The sequence below is a fragment of the Vicugna pacos genome, chromosome 10, assembly GCF_048564905.1.
Source record: "Vicugna pacos chromosome 10, VicPac4, whole genome shotgun sequence".
Taxonomy (NCBI): Eukaryota; Metazoa; Chordata; class Mammalia; order Artiodactyla; family Camelidae; genus Vicugna; species Vicugna pacos.
Genome location: NC_132996.1, coordinates 50352632 through 50373405, shown reverse-complemented (window position 1 = coordinate 50373405; position 20774 = coordinate 50352632). Strand labels below are relative to the sequence as shown.

The 20774-nt window shown below is 31.6% G+C and overlaps 1 protein-coding gene across 1 annotated transcript in view; it reads left to right on the top strand.

Moving 5' to 3' along the window:
* The window catches only part of CSTF3 (cleavage stimulation factor subunit 3), a 61724-nt gene that overhangs the window by 6712 nt on the left and 34238 nt on the right, over positions 1-20774 (top strand). Inside the window, exons 2-3 of the mRNA XM_006198329.4 lie at positions 5960-6061; positions 6184-6279. Of these exons, the coding sequence (XP_006198391.1) occupies positions 5960-6061; positions 6184-6279 (198 nt within the window). The remainder of the gene's footprint in view (positions 1-5959; positions 6062-6183; positions 6280-20774) is intronic.

The following is a 20774-nucleotide window of genomic DNA, read 5'->3' as shown; positions in this document are numbered from 1 at the left end:
TTTTCGCTGTTTTTTGTTTTGGAAAATTTTTTAGTATTTGTATTTAAAATATTTTAAATACAATTAAAAATTGACTTTAAAATGAATGAACAAATTAAAACTTTTAGTTTTAATTTCTAGCATAATATTGATAGGTTTAATGCATGTTAAAAAAAATCTCTTTGGTTACTCAGTTTTAGAAGTGTAAAGCAATTCTTAAAAAGTTTGAGAACTGTTGAAATAGTGCACGGAGCCTGTGAGGCAGTGTCGTAAGTTCTGTTTCTCTGAGTTAGTTTCACCTAACAAAGGTTTAAATATGGAAAGTAAAAAGACAACTGACTGAATGGTAGAAAATTTTTGTTAATCATATATCCAATAAAGAACTTGTATCTGTAATAATGTAAAGGACTAAAATGGGCAAGGAATCTGAAAAGACATTTCTCTAAAAATATACAAAATAGCCAATAAGAACATGAAAAATGCTGAACTTCATTAGCCACCAGGGAAATATAGATCAAAACCACAGTGAGATACACCCCCTAGGACTGTTAATAGTCATCAAAAAGATAGTAACAAGTGTTGGTGAGGATATGGAGAACTTGGAACCCTCATACTGGTGAAAATGTAAAATGATCCAATCACTTTGGAAAACAGTCTGGCAGTTCTTCAAATTTTAGACATAGTGCCCTATGACCTAGCAATTTCACTTCTAGGTATATACCAAAGAAAAAAGAAAAAATGAACTCCACTCAAACTGCTAATAATCCAAATGTCCATCAAATGATGAATAAATAAAATGTGGGACAGCCATACAGTGGACTATTATTTGGCAATAGAAAAGAAAGTACTTATATGTGATAAAACATGAATCTTGAAAACATGCAGAGTGAAAGTCAGAAACAGAAAGACACATTTTATGATATGATTTACAGGAAATACCTCCATATCTATGGAGACAGAAGGTAGATTGATGGTTGCCTAGAGGTAGGGGGTTGGGGAATAGGAGTGACTGTTAATGAGTACAGGTTTCTATTCGGGGTGACAAAAATGTTTTAAAAATTACTCTGATATACTAAATTTTGAATTTTACACTTTGAATTGTATGGTATGTAATTATGTCTCAATAAAGCCATTATTAAAAATAAAAAAGGTCAAACATATAATTTACCCTACCTCCATCCTTTTAGCCAGTTGTATATGTTTTGTTATTCACAGAGAAAAACTGATGCTTTAGCAATGCACTGCTACTAGAAAAACAGTTCATGGAACTAATGCTAGAGGTAGTTCCTTAATAACATTTTCTTCCTTATACAAATAAAGTACATTATCTAGTTGACAATTTTTTCTTCATTTTTGTACCCATTTTAGTAGTGTATGTTGATGTGCTTCTCTGTATACTCTGTACAGTTGTGTCATTTTTCTGCTTTTTAAAATCATACAAATCAAAGAAGTTCCCAATGTCCTACTGGTATCGTTGGTAATGTTCATGCCTTGAGAACTAGTCCAGCTTTTGTTCTCCTCATTTCATTTGGGGCCTATTTTATTCCCCATTAAAATCTCACTAAAGAATGATAATGGGATTACAGTTCATTCCAAAGACAAAAACTGAATATTGATAGAGTTTCTTATTGTAATGTGTTTTGGGGACATGTAAGCATGAGACAGCTGTTCTTTTGCTATAACTAAGCAGAGTTCTTCTGACCTCATTCCATTACAAATGGGCAGTGGAAACTTGCCATAAGTTTTCTTAAAGTGACCTATTTCTCTAAACTGGCCACAGATTGAGGAAATAATAATATGACTCCATTCCTTATGGAGACTCAGTCTTCTTGTGGTTACTAGAAAACTTGTTCAGTTTTCCTTTGCTCTATATCAATGTGATAACCAGGCCACAAAACAAAAATGTTATGCTCTTGGCTACCTAACTGGTTCATAGCTGTGACGATGAATGGCTTTCTGATGTGGGAGTCAAATGTGGCCCCCAAAATGTGGCCATTTTGGTTATCTTCCATTGTTAATTAATTCAGTTTATTGAGAATGATTTATATAGATTGTTTTGTGGACATTTAACTACATCCTTGACCAGAGGAAAACATTTAGGGTTGTAAGATTCTGAAAAGAGCTGAGCCATGGTTCTGTGAGATTGTAGCTGGACTTTGGGCAGATTTGTGTAATTTGATTACATTATAAATTATGAAATGGGATTATCAGTTACTTAACAAGGAGTGATGATAAATGGCTGATGTGGGAGATGCAGAACAGATTTTTTTTTTTAACATCTCCATCTTTTGCATAAGTTCTTAGATGCATGGTAATCCCGCTTCCTGGAGGTATCTGTGGATGGAATTTTCAGGGTTCCATGAACTTGGATGGGCAAAATAAAACTCTTTATTTTCACTAATCTCTAACTGAAATTGAGCCTTTCCTTCTATTATGAATGTAGGCAAGAAACCACACTAGTAGTAGTACTGTTAGCAACAAGTGTGTGACTGGGACAGAAATATTCAAAATACTGCTGTACTCATCACTGGACTCGCCACTAGATTTTGTTATATAATGTTAAGTATCTATTACTATAGAAGACTTTGTTTACAAACTATTTTGATAATTACATTTTAGTATAATTGGTTTCCTCTGAAATCCCTCATAGTTTATTTTGAATATTTAAGAATATTATTGTGAGAAAGGGCTCAGAGGCTTCACTAGACTTCAGGAAGATTTAGTAGCACCAGAAAAAGTTAGGAACTCCCAGAGAGCTGTAGTTTTCAACTGAGGCCACACATTTGAACCACTTGGAGAATTTTTTTTAAAATTAGTGATGATCCAGGCCCATTCCTAGAGATTCTGATTTAATTGATCTAGAGTGGGGCTTGAGCATTTTTTAAAATCCTCTTTACCCCATGTGGTTTTCATGTGCTGCCAGGGTTGAGAATCATTAAAGGAATAGCTTCTTTTATTTTATATGGAGATATTTATACTTCCTGCAGTTATGGTGGTCAGATACTAGATGCTGTCTTCTGAGTTTCTTTGTTCTTTTACAGGTTGTGGTGTATATTACCTAATTTGGTAGGTTAATTTTTAGCAAGTGGATTTGAGTGATTTGGCCTCCTATCACACTGCTTTGAAACACTAATTGTTAGCATTGATTAACTAAGGCAATTCAAGTATAGAGTAGCTGGGTTTTAGATCCTGATTTGAAGTTCCTATATCATGTTTACTTACTTTATTATTAACATTTTGTAGTTGATATCTTTTGAACTAAAATCCTAGTTTATTTTAAAATGTCTTTAAAACTTGTTTTTTGTCAAGAAGTAAACCGTTTGAAAGAAGTCTTTATTTTGTTGTATCCCAAGTGCCCCTTCAACAATGTCTGCCACGTACTAGGCACTGAGCAAATATTTCTCAGGTGAACAGTAAAAATTCAAACAGCAGAAGACTATACAGTGTAAAGTAAGTGTATGTGGTGTGTGTGTCTCTCCAGCCCACTCTTTTTTTTTAACCCAGTGTTATGGAGATTGTTCCATGTTGCTATTTATAGACCTGCATTGCTTTGTTCTTTTTAGTAACTACAAATTCCATAATTTATTTAACCAATTCTTTTATACATGGTTATTTGATTATCCTGGTCTTAGCAACAATAAACAGCCACGTAGCTGACTATTCTTCTGTACGCATCTTTATGCACGTGTAGAGTAGGATAGGTTGTCAGAACTGGAATTCAGGGTCAAACATTGATACTAAATTGTGGTCAGTATTACTGCTTGCTCTTACCAACAATTTGAGAATGTCTGTTTCTACATACCCTTTCCAGTGCAGCGTTAATTATGAAACACACTTGATCTCTGTCTTATGCCTTTATAATAAGCATTTGTATTGCTTTCAAGTGTTTAAAGTTCACTGTTCTTTTTCTATGAACTGTTTAAATACTTTGCCCATTTCCTTTTTGAATTTCTGGTCTTTCAATGGCTGGAGTTTATATTAATGAATTTAATACTTTGCGCTATGTGTTGGGGATACTTCTTAAGTTTGATTTTTCACTTTCATTATAATACTTTTATCAGGCACAAATTTAAACTTCAGGAGTTAAGTTTAATCTTTTCAAAGACTTTTTTGAGGGGATGGAAGGGAGGTAATTAGGTTGTTTATTTTTGAGGTACTGGGGATTGAACCCAGGGCTTCTTGCATGAGCTCTACCACTTGAGCTATACATCCTCCCCGCTTCAAAGGCTTCTGAAGAGCCTTTCCCATGCAGAGATACATTTCAGTGTTTTTTCCTCTAGATCTTTCTTGTGTTTTTACTTTCAGTGTTTAAATCTTTGATCTATCTGAAATTAATTTGGTAGAAAGAGTAAAATAGGAATTCAACTTTATTTTGATAGTTGACTTTGGAATTATAACAGATACAGTTATTCTAGCACCATGCACTGAATAACCCACCATTCTGATTTGAACTACCACCTTTACTATTTGCTAGTTTTCCACATATTTTTTATCGTTCTGAACCATCTTGATCCAGTGATTGGTTTGTCACCATTACAAAACTGTTTTACTGTGTGTCATTTTATGTTTTAATATGTGGATGGGCCAGTGGTCCTCCTTTATTAAACTTTTCCATTTTAGTTTCTTAAACAAACTACTTGTAAACTACTTGTATGTTACTAGAACACCATGATTTTGATACAAAATTATATTAGTCTTTTAAAACACGTTTTTCTTTTTAAATAAATGTATACTTATCAGTGTTGGGAACTGTTTTATTACGAAGAAAAGTGTATTTCTTCCAGGTAATTTTTTTCTCCCTAAGCAGATGTCTTTAAATTTTTTTTCTAAACTAGTGTTTTGACAGGATTGTTTGATGAGCTATTAATTGTCACTTAAAAGAAAGAAGAAGAAAGATGTTAAGGGCAATGCTTCCCTCCCTGTCCCCTCTTTAATATTACCAATGTTTATTGCTGTATCATGGACTTCAAGAAGTGCTATAAAAAAGGCAAAACAAAACTTTATACAAATTAACATTTATCTGACTTATTTGAGTATTTCTTTTTGTGGTACACAGTAGTATTCTGAACAGCAATTTTAGAAGTAATACTTGTATTTATGCCTCGGGTCCTGGCTACTATTTTAGGTATTAATGTTTTAAGATTGTGTTTTTGTAATAAAAATAAAACTACATTATTAAAGGGTTTAGAAAATACTGAAGCTGTAGAAAGGGAGAAGTCACCTGCACTTTTCTATGTCATTTCATGCTTTTTCTTTGTGGGTCAGGATGAATTCTCTGTAGCAGTATTTCTCAGAGTTGGTCCAGGGATCCTGGGGGTTCCTAAGACTTTCAGATGATGTATGAGTTCATAATGTTTCATAGTAGATTTGCCTTTTTGACTCTTAAATCTCTCATGAGTGAAATTTTTACATGATTTGGTGTTGTAGTAGGTTGAGTGCAGAAGCAGATATGAAAATCCAGCTATTTTAAAGTCAGACATTAAACAGATTTGCAAATATATATAACAAGGGTATTCTCACTGAATTTCAAGTTATTTTTCATAAAAATGTTATTTATGTTAACGTAAATAATTTTGTCATTTGTACATGAATGAATATTTAACATTTTTCTTAGCTTTAATTTCTAATGTGCTAAGTACTGAAGTCACACACACAGTCAAAAGCTCTTTGGTATATTCAGTAGTTTTTAAGAGTATAAAATGTGCCCTGAGACCACAAAGTTTGAGAACTGCTGCTCTATATTGTTTCATATAAAAGAGGGGTTTATTTAAGTTTTAAAATGTTTTTTTAAGGTATGTGTTGACTTGATTTTGTTATTTTCCAAGTGATTTATGAAAAGATAAACAGGCCTCTTCAGAAGTGAACATTTTTATGCTTTGTATTGTGATACTGCATTTGGCGGCTGATATGTTGTACTTGAATTAAATTTTGGCATGAGATTTTAAAAACAGTAACTTCAGTTCATTATTTTTCCCCCTAGGCAGCTGAGTATGTCCCAGAGAAGGTGAAGAAAGCCGAGAAGAAATTAGAAGAGAATCCATATGACCTTGACGCTTGGAGCATTCTCATTCGAGAGGCACAGGTTTAGTGTTATAGGATTACATTTCCTTCTCTATGGGTCCAATCACACTTCTTGATTCTGCAGTAAATAATATTTTCATAATCCTAACATTGTAAATGCTGTTTATTGGTTTTCAATTTTAGAATCAACCTATAGACAAAGCACGGAAGACTTATGAACGACTTGTTGCCCAGTTCCCCAGTTCTGGCAGATTCTGGAAACTGTACATTGAAGCAGAGGTTAATATTTTATTTTATTTTTTCTTATATAGCATTTGATGGGAATTGCAGCATACAGTATAGTGATAGAAAAGAAATTAGGAGCATAGATAGCACAGTTAGGACAAGGAGGATTTAAATGTCTCTTGCTTTTATTTTGTAAAATAGGTATAAAGGAGTAATTAAAGTGAATTCTTGAAATTTGGGTCTTTACAAGCTGATGATTGTTGCATTTTGGAGTTGCAACAACATTAAAACAGTTTCAATGGTATTGGAGTGCTTTAGCCTTTTATTTACTTGTCATGTGTCAATTTATTGCCTCCTGTGTCATTTATTTAGAACTCTTTTTCTTTTTATTCCTACTTACAAACTAATATGAATGGTATTAAAAGAAAATACAAAAATGTTAACTTAGTTTCATAGGCCATTTTGAGTGTCTGGTGAAATGAAACCTTTAGGTGAAAAATTATTTTGGATTTTGATTTTGTGAAAATGCATGGTTTGTCAATAAATGTAAGCACTTCAATAATTTAAAAGTTTTTCTATAGGATAAAGTTTACATTATACAGGAATAAGCTAATATGACTCAAACCTATGTAATCATAATTTATCCAATAATACTTTGTTTTTCTTTCTGTCTTGAAATTTGAAGTCAGGCATGTTTAAAGAGTAAAGGCCTCATTCTTGATTATGATTAGAAGGGAAATGTTCATATTTGAAGACTGGAATTAGCAGTCAAGATGATAATAAAGTGTTAATGTATTGATAACAGTTGGCACCAAGTAATCATTTTTCAGGTGATATACTAATGTGATGGAGGGGGTGAGAGGGGAATAGTTGATATCCACATTAAGCTGAAAATGATATACATTTCTTTTTATAACTTATTTATACTTATGAAGTATTCTTATTTGAATATTAACTTTGCAATATAAATTCTCAACAAAATCTAGTACACTGCAGCCTCGTCATAACATTTCCACAATAGCTGAAATTTGATAATATGTGGGTCTGTTTTGGACCTGTCAAAGGGCTTTAGTCATCAACAAGTGTCAACACAACACAGTGTCACCTGTGATGTGTTCCTCAGAATGGACCCAACTAACAGCAGATTTAAATTGAGGCTACAGTGTACTGACTGTGTTTGTGCTATAGTTTATATTGTATTATTTTGTTGGGGAGGGGGTCGGCATTACTGGCCAATAGCAGGAACATTGTGTGTGTGTGTTAAATTTTTTTGTGTGGTTGTGTATGTGGTATGTGTGTTTGTGTGTTTGTATGTGTGAGAGATTGTACCTTATGTGGAGTCTGGTTGTGGTTTTGGACCAAGGCATATCCTTAAGGTTTCATCACTTATCCTTTGGGAACATTTCTTTCCTTAGTATATTTAATCATCACAGTAGACTGGCGTGAAATTCACCAGGTGAGTGGCTAGGCCTGTCTGAAGTATGCTGAAGCCAATGCTGCTTTGTAATACTCTTAAAACAAGGAACCTGGATCACCTATACTTGATCTTCATTCCAGTTTGACTTTACAAACACATTAGCTTATATGCAAACTCTACAGAAATTAATATAATTGGTACATAATCGTTTTTGTATAATGAAGTAGTGCTTTCTGAATTTTAGAAATTTCTTTCAGTTTCTCAAATATTCAGGCATTGATTTTATTATAGCATAAGTTAAACTGAAATTGGTTGTTATATACTCCATTCTGTAAGTATAAGCACTGTGAGTCTGTTTTTCCCATTTATTGGCTAAAAATACAAACTGCATTCTAAAAAAGAATTCTAAGACAGGACAGATGTTATTCCGGGGGGCTGAAAGTTGTCTATATAACAGACTCATTTCAAATAATATTTCAGAGCTGTCAGCAGTTGCCTGATTCATTTAGTTCGTAATGTTTGCCATTCGCACATATATACACACAAATATGAATGTATGTATAAAACATCTTTTGAGAAAAAATGGTGAAGAATATATATGTGTATTTTATAAAATTTATATTTCTGATTTAGGAATTAAGGTGTTGAATACAAATTTCAAAAATATATATCCTAAGCTGTGTTTTCTTTTTTCCTAATTTGCTCTTTAGTTTTTATTTTCACATTTGTGCCATGTTTAGCCTGTGAGAGACTAAAGTTTTCTTTGGCCATATTATCCTATGTGGCCTTTAATATTTCTGGAGAAGATGCATAACCTATTTATAATACATTAAAATCTGAAGTAGTAATAAGAATGTCTTTACGTTAAAGATAATGCAGTGTTTACATAACATCCTGTATGCACTCTCAAGAAAATAAAGTTTTGTTAATACATTTGTTGTAACTCAGTACTTCATGTTGGGGAAATTATAATGTTTCTTTTATTTATGTTCAGTTAAAACCAATGTGTGTGAGCCCAGATACATTTAGTTTTTTCCTAATAGAAATTACATACATCTTTAAAAATAAGATAATTTGCTTCCCCAAATTTATTATGAATCCTACATAAGAACAAAGTGGGAAAAGGAGAGAATTTTTGAGGGTGCGGGTGCTTTTAAACTTGAAACATCAATTGCAAATGAGAGCATATTATAAATGATTTTTAGTCAAGAAGTTATGACATTAGTCTGATATTTTTAATATTTGCCAATATATAGCTTGTCTCATATCAGTGAGCGTTTAGCAATATCTACTTACTTGTGTCAAATTTGAGCTTTAAAATGTCATCCTTAATTCATTACCTGCTTTTATTTATTTGTTTGTTTATTTTTGCTTGTTGGAAGTAAAACTCTCTTGTTCTAATGAAAGGACGTTTAGGACCAACATCTGTGTATTTATAATACATACATAATTTCAAAATTAGAGGTCAGATTACTTTAGTGTTGAATATATTATATAGGAGATCACATTTTGCCTCAAGTGCATGAAATACATTGCTTCACTCTTGAATTCCAAATTGCTACTTTACATGATTTAGCCATATCATAAGAGCAAACAATTCTGACTATTCTTCAAGTCATACAGTTATCAGATGTAGAGTCTAAATTAATATGCTATGAAAATAGTTTTGCTGCTTGGTTTTTTAGTAAAGGAAACATTTTAATACATCTCTAGCCATATAGTTGATATATAGATATCTTAAATCTGCAATGCAGTTTATTTTTTGGATTAAGAAATGTGAATTTTTAAATACTAGAGTTAGGTCAGATGCCCATTCGGAATCTAAGTGCTCTTTAAAGAGCCACTTTTGAGATTGGTCAGAAGGGCCACTAAGTATTACAAAATTGAGAAAATTTATAGTTTTGCCATTTTAAAAAAAATTGTTTCTCCCCCTTTTGGTTTCTGTAGCTTTTCAGGTAGCTAGGTAATCAGTGTGACAGCATGTAAGCTACAAATATTTTACTCTTAGAAGTAATTTGTTTTTAATTGGGCCACATTCATAAGAAATTTTCCTATAAAAGGATGATGTTTTTTATTCTTAGTTGAAGGAGTAATGAAGGTAATGGTGCTGATAATAGCGACAATGTATTTTGCTGTCTGTGAAAGCTGTAATTCTTTAATAAAAGTATATAGAGAATTGATTGCCTTTTATTAAAATTTTTAACATGGATCCTTTTCTTAGAAATAATGAGTTGTGAAGTACATATTTCAGTTTTTTTAAAAAAAAACCTTTCTTCTTGGGAAAAGTGACTTTTAAAAATACCTTTCTTCTTGGAAAATGGAAATGAACTCAGGATGGAACATGAGTGACCTAAATTGAAATAAACTTCTCCAGTGTTGATACTCTTTTAATGCCTCCAAGTAGCAGTTTAAATAACTGTATTATAATGTTTTGTATATATTGAGCAATGTGATTTTTAAATGCAGATAAATTTTTTGCATTATCATATAGATTATATTTTCTTTCCTATTCTTCAGCTTGCAATCTTTTTTAAAAAACAATCTGTACTCTTTTCTTATAGATCTGCTCTTTTCCTGTTTGTAATAAATGTTGGTCCATGTCTGTGTGATTATTCAGACTGTTCTCTAAAACGCAATATGCTTTTTAATCTGTAGTTTCTTAAATGCATGTATAAATGTAGTGTAGGGGTATAAAGACAAATTATTTGCAAACACTGAACTGAATGAAAGTGATTTGAATAATTACACACAACTTTTAAAACAAAGGAAATATTTACATTTACTATTGTAAGTAGTAAACTTTTGTTTCAGGTCTTATTGAAATATCCCATCCATTTTCCCTTCTGTTATTGCAGCCTAGATGTTTATGTGTGTTGTCACTTCTCCTAATATGATCTATACATTTTTCCCCTTTGAGCCTTTTCTCTTCACCCAAGGCATTGCATAGTAAAACTGTTTGCAGAAGAATATAGTTAATTTAGATAGTGGAGTTTCTCTTTTAAAAAATCTTATTTTCTATTCTTTATGTCTTCTAGGTAATTTATTATTTTATATGAAATATAGCCATTTACTTTTAAGCAAAACTTTGTGTTAATTAACCTGATCATTTTTATATTTCTTAACTTTCTAAGGCAAGTTTGTCATTGTTGCTGTCACTGATAAAAATATTGAAAGAAAGGGGTCATTTTTTTTCCCCTTTGCAAAGACTCTTAAATTTTTAACCCAGCTTTTTACATTCTGTTTTTTGAGTGTCTAATAAGAGTTATGGTATGTTCTGAAAATCTGGAAAAGGCATCTCTACCCAGTATTTTTTTTTAAGGTACATACATTCTAAAATCTTTGAGAAACATAAAAGACTATTGGATTATGCTATTTGAGGTTTCCCTGTGGGTGTCAGCCTAAATTTCTTGGGAATTTATGGAATAACATAATATACAATACCTGATACTTAGTTTTATAAAATTATTGGGTATTGTAGTCAGTAAGATCGTAGATTACCTTGGTATATGACCCTCACCCCATCCCAATTGATATTAATTAAAGAATGCTCCAATGTGTAGCATCCATGAATAAACACATACCTAAGCCCTTTATATTATTATGGAGTTTAAAACCTCCATATTTAGAAACAAAACTAATCGTAACACAGGAAAGTCTTTTTAGGGTGCTCTGCATTTTTGGTTCTAACCTGAACATAAGAGAACCTGGTGACAATTGATTTTCTCTTAAAAAAACAAAAGACCTCTTAAAGGCTCAAGTGTTTTCTAATAGGTTCATTGTTTATTTTGTTTAGTGTGTGCTTTCAACTTATAAACAGCTGTTCCTTTTGAATGAGTCTGGTCAGGGTATTTCCAAGAAATGAAGATGTCTGAAGTAATACTAGTCATGTTTATTAAAAGCTGCAGTTCTAAATGTGGGCAAGAATGCATTTATTTGCCTGTAAATAACTTACTTTTTAAACTTTATTACTAAACAGTTTTGCTCTTAGCAACTTTGGAACAGAAAACAAATAGTCGGTTAGTATAATGAGCCCCCCACATATACAGAATCTACAGCAATTTCAACGAAATTGTGAATATGTGCTTTGAATACAACCTGCTGAGAAACTAAACGGCTTTTCTAAAGCTCAGGGAAGCATAACCTGGGGTAAGTTTTACCATTTTGTATGCTAGGAGACCTCCAAAGAAAAAAATTTCTATATGGAAATGTTAAGTGATGGTTATGAAAACAAAGAATCTAATGTCAAAAAGACGGTATTGAAATGTAGTTTTAGAATAAATACTTTGAAATGTAACAAGGTCCAAAGATAAAAGTCCCAAAGCTATTTTTGATCTTTTTGGTATATTTCTTCATGTGATAGAGCATGTTCAGTTGCAACCTTTTTTTTTAACACAAAATTTTAGTTGTAGCATATATAGATAACATAAGTCTTTGTCTAAAGATTGCTATATATGGGAAATGGTCTTTTTTTTTCCCTCAGTTTTATTGAGATATAATTGACACAACATTTTATAAATTTAAGATGTATGACATAATGATTTGATACATATATATATTGTGAGATGATTACCACAATGTTGACATACATCACGTCACATAATAAAGGAAATGGTCTTATATGATGACATTTTCTGTAACTTTTTCATACTGAGTTCGAAAAAAATAACTATTTCATGATGATAGTTTTCTTCAAATTTTTTTGATTAAACAAATTATGAGTTTGTATGTATTACATTAAAGCCAAAAGGGTATTAAGTTTAAATCAGAAATTTAGGGATGGAAGATGAAATGAATCAGCTTAGCCCCTTTTTTAGACATGAATAAAATAAATTAAGAAACTGTTATCCCTTAGAGCCATAATTTACAAACAAGTTTAGCATCTACCTGGAAAGCTTTTGAAACATACAAGCTTTGCAATTATAACAGTATTGACTCAATCTCCAAAGGATGGATACATGGAATCTGTTATTGTTCGGTGTTTCTGGTATCCAGTTTTGGGAATTGAGGTTTTAGAGGACAGTAGCTGAATCTATTGCCTTAAGTATGTTTTTTAGCTGGAGAATACTCCCTGTATCTGTCTGGAGTCTAAAGTAATTAATCTCCTGGCTTGTTCTTTTGACTATACCATGTGATTTGTCAGTCTGTATAGTCAATCAAGCAGTAATCTTAGAGGCATCTGCTATTTACTTGGTAGTAGTTTTGACTGCGTAACTGTTAAATCTGCAGTCAGGTTTAGAGTTGCGTTATTAAACTTTGTCCTTTTTTTTTTTTTCCCCCAACTGATTTAATTCCTGGGGTTTGAAGCCTGATATTTTCTGACTCCATAAACTTTTTTCTTTAAACACAATATTATCACCTAAGTGCCAAACTCTTAAGAATCAACTTGTCTCATGTGTTAAGAGGGACTTAAGCTGGCAAATGTGGCTTAAAAGGATTACTGCAGCTTTTTTCAATAGCTAACTCTTAACCCCTGAGAGTTTTTAAACATATGAATACCACATCTTCATATTTTCAGATTATTAGCTAACATCTATCCTTTCTTTAAAAAAATCCATTTTGTGTATATTTCTCACTGTTTTGGGGGTTGGGGAATGGAGTGTTCTCACAAAGAATCATTCGTTCTTTCTAGCTATTCCTGTAGTTTACGTTTGATTTATTTCTAAATTTTTCATTACACAGATGAATGCAATTTTTCAACCATTTTTAACTCATCTCCCTTTATTTAAATTTTTTTCTTTAGTAGCTTTTGATAGTTTTTAAGTCAGATGCGTTTTTTTTTAAATACTAATTGTAGTATTTCCAGTTAATGTCTATTTTCAAGAGAATTGGCTCTTTTCAGCTATAATTGAGAATTTTGCTACCAATGATATTTGTAGAAATACACAGGTAATATCCAAATTTCATAAGATTTAAAAGTGATACCACCTTAACAAAATAGCTGGTGAAAGTGTAGACTGTCATAGGAGAGCTTTAAAGTATTTGGGGAAAGTGGCCAACAATATAGCTTATGTTTCCTATAGTATCTGTACATTTATTTTAGTTCTCTCATCCACCATTTCCTTTGGTATCAGTTTTACCTGTTGTGTAATAAGTGAATTTTTGGGGGGGTTTTGTAGTTCTCTTAATTAGAATGTGTTAGGTGAGAAAATGCTTAAAATATTCATTATTTGATTATCATTGTTTTAAAATTAAAGTTTGAAGTTGTATGCCAATCACTTAACCTGATTGACCAGTTTTTAATATTTGACATAAGCTTTACCAGTTCTATTTTTTCCTTAACTGTAGGAGATTGCATTGCATACACATGACCTTTAATACTTCAGTGTATTGCCTAATAACAAAGATACTCTCATATATAAACAGAGACTAATGAAATTCAGGAAATTTAACAATAATAGAATTTTTTTCTCAGGATAATAGATTTTTAATAGATTTTTAGAAGTTAAAAGTCTGCAATTAAAAAATCCATTGTTGATTTTCAGTTGTATCATGTTGGTAGTGATTTTCCCTTTATTCTGATTACTTGCCTGAATAGTAATAGCTAAAATATATTAGGCCTTTAATGTATTCTGGGCACTGTGTTTAGTACTTTATATGGGATATCTTACTAATCACAGTTTACCTTTTGAGGTAGGTAAATATTATCCTTTTTTTTTTTTTTAAGATATTCAGCTTTTCTGAGATTTAGAGTTCTTAAGTAACTTTCCTAATCAGCAACGTTAACATTTAAGTTACTGGGAAGTTAACAGGAAAGCTGGGGACTTTGTACTCATCTAATTTCTGAGTCTGGCCTCCTACTCACTAGCCACTACACTGACTTACCTAAAGGACCTAAACTACAGTAGAAATAGCTGTATAGTAGGTTCATAACTGACTCCTTTTTTCTTTGCTGAAGAGTTTCTTGCATTCTTACTTAGCTATTAGGACTTGAGGGTACATTTGGAAAAATATGTATAACTACTCAAAACCACATAAAGTTGCTACAAATATTTTGGAAGGTAGCGTAGTACAATAATTAACATGTAACCACATCTTATGATTTGTATAAAATCTTAATTCTAAAATTCTACTTGGAAAAATTTTTTTACCCTTCATAATTTTTAAACTTTTCTGCAACATGTACTTGGGTCTAATTTCAAATAACAAAAGAATTCCAAACAAAAAAGGGGGCAAATGTTAGCAATTCTGAACTTTTAAGAAATTTATAAGAACAAATTCTTTACAGGTCCAAATATTTATCTACATTCAACATTAATGTAAGAACAAGCAATTTTACCTTTCATTTTTGATTTAGCAATTAAAGGTTTTATTAAGATGGAATTTTCTCAGATCAAGGCCAAAATTTAGAATTTAGGGAAAGTAAGTTATCTTTGAATCTGCTTTATGAACAGTTATCTTCATCTTTATTTTCTTTCTGTAGAAGTCTTGCAAAATTAAGTTTTCGGATAGGATAGGCTATTGTGATTTTTTTTGTTTTTTGGAGGGGAGATCTTTAAGATGTTTGAAATTAGGAAGCAAAACTTCATGAAAGAATAATAAAGTAAAGATTGAAGACAGGGGTACAATAGAATTCTTTTTTTAAAAATGTGATGTCAATTCCTATAATTAACAGAAAAATCACATTTATTGAAGACCAACATTTCCAGTTATTTGTAATTTGTGGTTTATCAGACTTAAAAATTCAGTAATTTAAGAAATACTTTTGAGCACCTCCCCTGACTGTGTCACTGAAAACTGAAATACATTCGTGCATCTTCCTGATACTATTCAGTTGTTTCTGAACAAACAATTATGATGTTATGTCAAAATTTGAATTGTTTACCTTATATAAAAGAATTTTGCAGTTCTAAGTTTCCCACAACTTAAGAACTATAGAAATTTAGTGTGTTCAGTGATTCCTATTCTAAGATACTTTTTTGGTAGGAAGAAAAGTGCGAGGTGTAGTTTAACTTTTAGGAGATTCTGTACAGATTTAAATATGCAGAATTTTGTTAGCAAATCCTTTTGGCAAGTAATTTTACACGTGGAGTCCTTAAAAGTGTCCTAAAACAGTAGGTAGAATGAAGACTTACAGATGCCTATTGATATATTTGCCTGGTTTGGATTCAGATAAAATTACCCAAAGTGTTACACTATTTTTCCACAGCACAGTTGACTGTTGGATTTATAACTTCTTTAAAAACAAGTCATTTGGTACTTTTTCAGGCCCCATATCATTTTCATATTTTCATTGATTTATATGTGGCTCTGGGCCAAAAGGTACATGAAGATGTCTTGCTTTGGGTTCTTGCTTTCACTTTATGAATCTGGGGAAAATGGAATTAACTTTCAAGTATCTACTGAGTAAATTCATGCTAGACACTTAGATGCAATGGATACCTTAGTGAAGAAATTACAGTTTGGTATAGGAGACAGTTACAATACTGGTAGGTTCTTTGATACAGAGAACGTGGGGACAATATGTGAGGGTGGGTCAAGGAAGTCCTCTAGAACAAGACTTAAATGGAAGCCTGAAATTAAGAACAGAATCCCTGGCAAAGAAAGACACCAGTGCTGAGGCTTCAACAAAGGGGAGGAAAAAAACATGCTTTTTGAGGAGTTGAAACAGCTTAATAGTTTTTAAGCTAAACTTTACTTCTAGTCCTTCCCAGTATTTTAAACAAGGGACTTGTGACTATTTCATGAAATTTGTCTTAAATACAAAACACTAGCTCTATAGTTAGTCTAGAATTAAAGCTAAGCTGTTGTAGTTGGAGAAAAAGTAGGAACATCTGAAGTTTTATAATGCTAAAATAATGTGAATATAATCTTGCTCTAGGAAAACCTTAAGTTGAGATATTTATAACTCTGGGCCTTTTAACTCAAATGCTTGCATAAATTTAGGAATTAACTGAGTGAAAGTTTCCTTTTCAGTTTTCAAAGAAAATTGCATGGTGATTAGAGATTCTCTTAATTTCATTAATTTTATTTTGTACTCAAGTCTTAAAGTTATATAATTAAGCTATGAAACGTTTTATTCTCTATCATAGTCTTAATACTGTTTGAGGAAAATGTGACATTGACTAGGATATTCATTTGGGGGGAGGAAGAAAAGCCTTTTCAAAGGGGGAGAATTAGTTTTTTTTTTAATATATAAAACTAGAGTAGTTGCTTCAAACAATTTGATTTCTAGAAAACTTTTCACAATGAGTAAAACCTGCTTTTACTAAATGCCAGTCAGTCCTAGGATACCATATTGCCAGTATGTCTAGTTTATCCAGTAACATACAGTTCCCGGATTTACTTATGCATGGGAAAAAAATAATTGCCCATTTGTTTATGAATTTTATTTATGAAGAAAAATGTATAGGACTATCTTTATTTGGTTAAATACATGTAAATACGCAAATATTCACTAAAAGGGACAGTTACACCAAAGGGACAAAATTTTTTGAAATAACCACTTTTATTGATTGTAGTATCAAAGATTTAAGGTTAATTTTGAACAAAACCCTTAAAACTAATGATCTGATATCTTGTGAATATTTTTGGGACACTTAGAGACTGACTAAAATTAAGTGAAATCACAAGAACTGGTTTTTGAGCTTTTTGACAAAAATAGTTGGTAAATTTATAATCATTTTCTAAATTTTCGTTTTGAATTTTCATAAAGTCCAAAAATCTGTTAGGGCAGATTATCTATGACAATATCTTACTATAAGGAGAGAAATATTAATAAGAATTATACTGATATTAATGATAGTGTATATTTTAGAAAGACCGTGGTATTACATGAAATACAATGTGTTTATAGCAGTAAATAGTTGAATATTATAATGGAATTTTGATCACCAAATTAGTGAGTTCTGGTTCTTGATTGGGTTTGGCTACTTTTGGAATCTCCAAAAATATTAAAATAACCAAGGTTCTATTCTAAGTAGAAATTGGATATAGTTTTTAAGAAAGTTTTTTTTTAGTGATTTTATATCTGTAAAGCCTGACATTTTTATTTAAGAATCAAACAGGTTGATTAAATAATTCATTTTAAATTATTAGTAAATAAGTATAAGAAGTGAATACTAGGATACCAACTTAAGTATAAAATTTTGTGCCTGATATCTGTATGATATATAATTCACATAGTAAAGTCTCATCTTCAGTCACTGTGGCTTATTTAAACATTCTTGACACATTCCCACCTCAAGGCTTTTCTTTACATTAGCTGTTTTATCTGCTCTAAAGATATTTATCCTGTGATAGCTGCTTTACAAAATCCTTTGTTTCAAATTCTTGAAGTGTTAAATCTCAGTGAGATCTGCTATGGCCACCATGTTTTGAACTACCCTCCACTTCCCAAAACCTCACTCATCCTTTCCTCTGTTTTTTTCCACCTATAATGTTTATCTTCTAATACTGAATTTATTGTAGTTTGTCAGTATTTTGTAAATTGATGTTTCAGGGATGTAAAACAATGCTTATTAGCACATAGTGGCACTATAAATATTTGTTGGGTAAAAAGTCTACAGTGGGAAGTAAAATTGATTTCATATTATTTTACAACTTGAATCTTAATTTCTAAGAATTAGAGTATGATATCAATTTATAACCATTATTTTCATCAAATTATAAGTGGCCAGTATCTTTACTGTTCACATAGGTTTAAAAAATGTCTTTACAGTTTTTCTAAAAATACAAAGAAAGTATCCTTTTGAATTGTCTACTACCCTCAGCTATTTAACTATTTTTGAATAAGTGTCCTTGACATTTACAATTACTGTCTTGATATATGACGTAAGGGAAAGGTTTTTAAAGTGTTAACCAGTTTTAGAGAATTGCCAAAGGACATTACTAATTTACCTAGCATTTTAAAGTACCTTGCTTATTTGTAATTTTGAAATGCTTTCAGATAAAAACCTGATATAGGTTACAAGAAAATTTTAGGTGTATATATTGAAGCAAAATTTCTGAGATATTTGTATGTGTATCTATGAGATAAAAACTTGAGTTTTCACAAGGGGATTTATCAAATTTCACTGTTTATTTTGTCATATTAGTAAAGCATAAACATTCTAACTCTTCCCCACCCATTTTCACAGCTTTGACTAATGTATATATGCACAATGCCAACATCTGATTGAGTGGAAATTCATTAAGAGATCTTGATATTAAAGTATATATAAAGTTTCTGTTTTAACTTAATCCATAAACTTAACTTTATATGATTTATTTTTAAAAACAAGAATAAAGGATGAATTAGTCTAGCTTTGATCTTTATAAACAGTAGAACTTCTGTGTTAAATATTTATAATTTTACTTTTTGTTCTTGTGGCTTTCACCCAAACTTCACCTTACTTGGGCATAGCAAACACTAAAGGTAAACTCAGATTGCTGGTTTACAAAGTGTTTCAGAGAACTGAATTGCAGTTATTTGGAAATTCTCTAATACATTAGAGGAAGTATATTTGGTTAGTTGAATTCTATAACTTCTTTTAACCTTTGGAATTTAGTGTTTCGAAGATCATTGGATTTGAAAGGTTTTAGTTGTTCTTCAAGATAATTTGCACACAAATTTTTACCTTAGTTTTTTTGAAGCTAGTTAATATATTGAAGAAGATTGAATGATATGGTGATCTTAGTCCAATCAGTGCTGAAAACAAAAGCTGCTGGACAGAATTTTCAAAACATCTTGAAGAACTGACAGCATAGTAAAGAATTACCAGGCTGAAACCTAATTGGAAAACAAACACACAAAAAATAAGAAATCTGGGAGATAAGCATAGCCCTTAAACTATTTTTACCCTGAGAGCCTTTGCCCAACTGGGAGAACTTGAAATGCAATTTTGAATGCTTCTATGAGCTCAGGTAACAAAAGTCAAAGCCCAAGGTCTGCCCAACAGGACATCCTCTTCCTTTAAAGTCATACTCGAATGACAGTGAACCAGAGATCTGTGCTACCATATTAACCCTAGGAAACAGGAAATTGCTGTGATCCTGAGCAGAGCAGAATGGGAAAGTCCTGAGATGTCACAAATTGGCCCTTGCATGGATTTGTGGTCCAAATAAACGTCACTTGGGCGGTTCAGAAAACTTTTGAACTATGAATATAAGGTGGACTCAACCTGAATTATGCTCATAGGTACCTGATAATTTTACTCAGACTTTTTCTGGAGGAATGCACCTTCATTCTAAGCCACTAAAGAATCTCCACGAATATTTTTCCAAAGAAAAGGAGTTCACTTGTTAAAAAACCATGTAAGGAAACCACATACAGCAGAAAGAGATCTGCAAAGACTTCAAAGACTAGAATTAAGATGGAATTAGGTTAATAACAGATTAGACACAGATGAAGAGAGAATTGGAGAATTGAAGAAATCCAGATTGGAGTTTAAAGAAATAATGAGATAGAAAATATGAAAGGATCTGGGCCTCAAAGGATGGAGTGAAAATGTGTCTAACTGAAGTTACAGGAAAGATATTGGGCAGAAGCACAATCTGAAGAGATAAATCTTAATAATTTTTTCAGAATGATTAGAGAACAGGCTCAGGAAGCTCAGTGTATCCCAAACAGGATTTTAAAAAGAAGAATTCCCCACATAGGCAAAGAATGAAACTACAGAAAACCAGAAAACAAAAGTACAGAAGCAGCTGGAAATAAAAAGACAAATGACCTTCAAAGGGGAATGGTAGTTATGTTGGCAAATTCCCAACAACAACAGTGGAAGCCAGAAAAGAATGGAATTGCCTCTTCGATTTACTTAAGAAAAATACCTGTTGGAGTTCAATACCTAGGAGAAAAAAATACGGGGGTGAAAAAAGACATTCTAGGCAAGGCTAATAAACATTGTTAAAATTATATATGTATTTTTTGACATTTCCCATTATAGTATATAACTTCCTCAAACTAAAAGAAATTACACATATATTTTTAAAATATTTGTTTAGTTAGTATCCATCAAATAACTTTTTAAATTTAGAAACATTTATTTGGGTTAATCTTTTTTATATCTTCAAAGTATTTGTTGTCTCATCATATTACTCTAAATGTTTTTCTTAATAAGCTTTCTCTCCCAAAATCATTCTGTTCTAATGAAAGTCACAAAAATGAAAGGACTTGTTAGAATTGTAATTCATGGTATATTTTTGCCTTCATTTT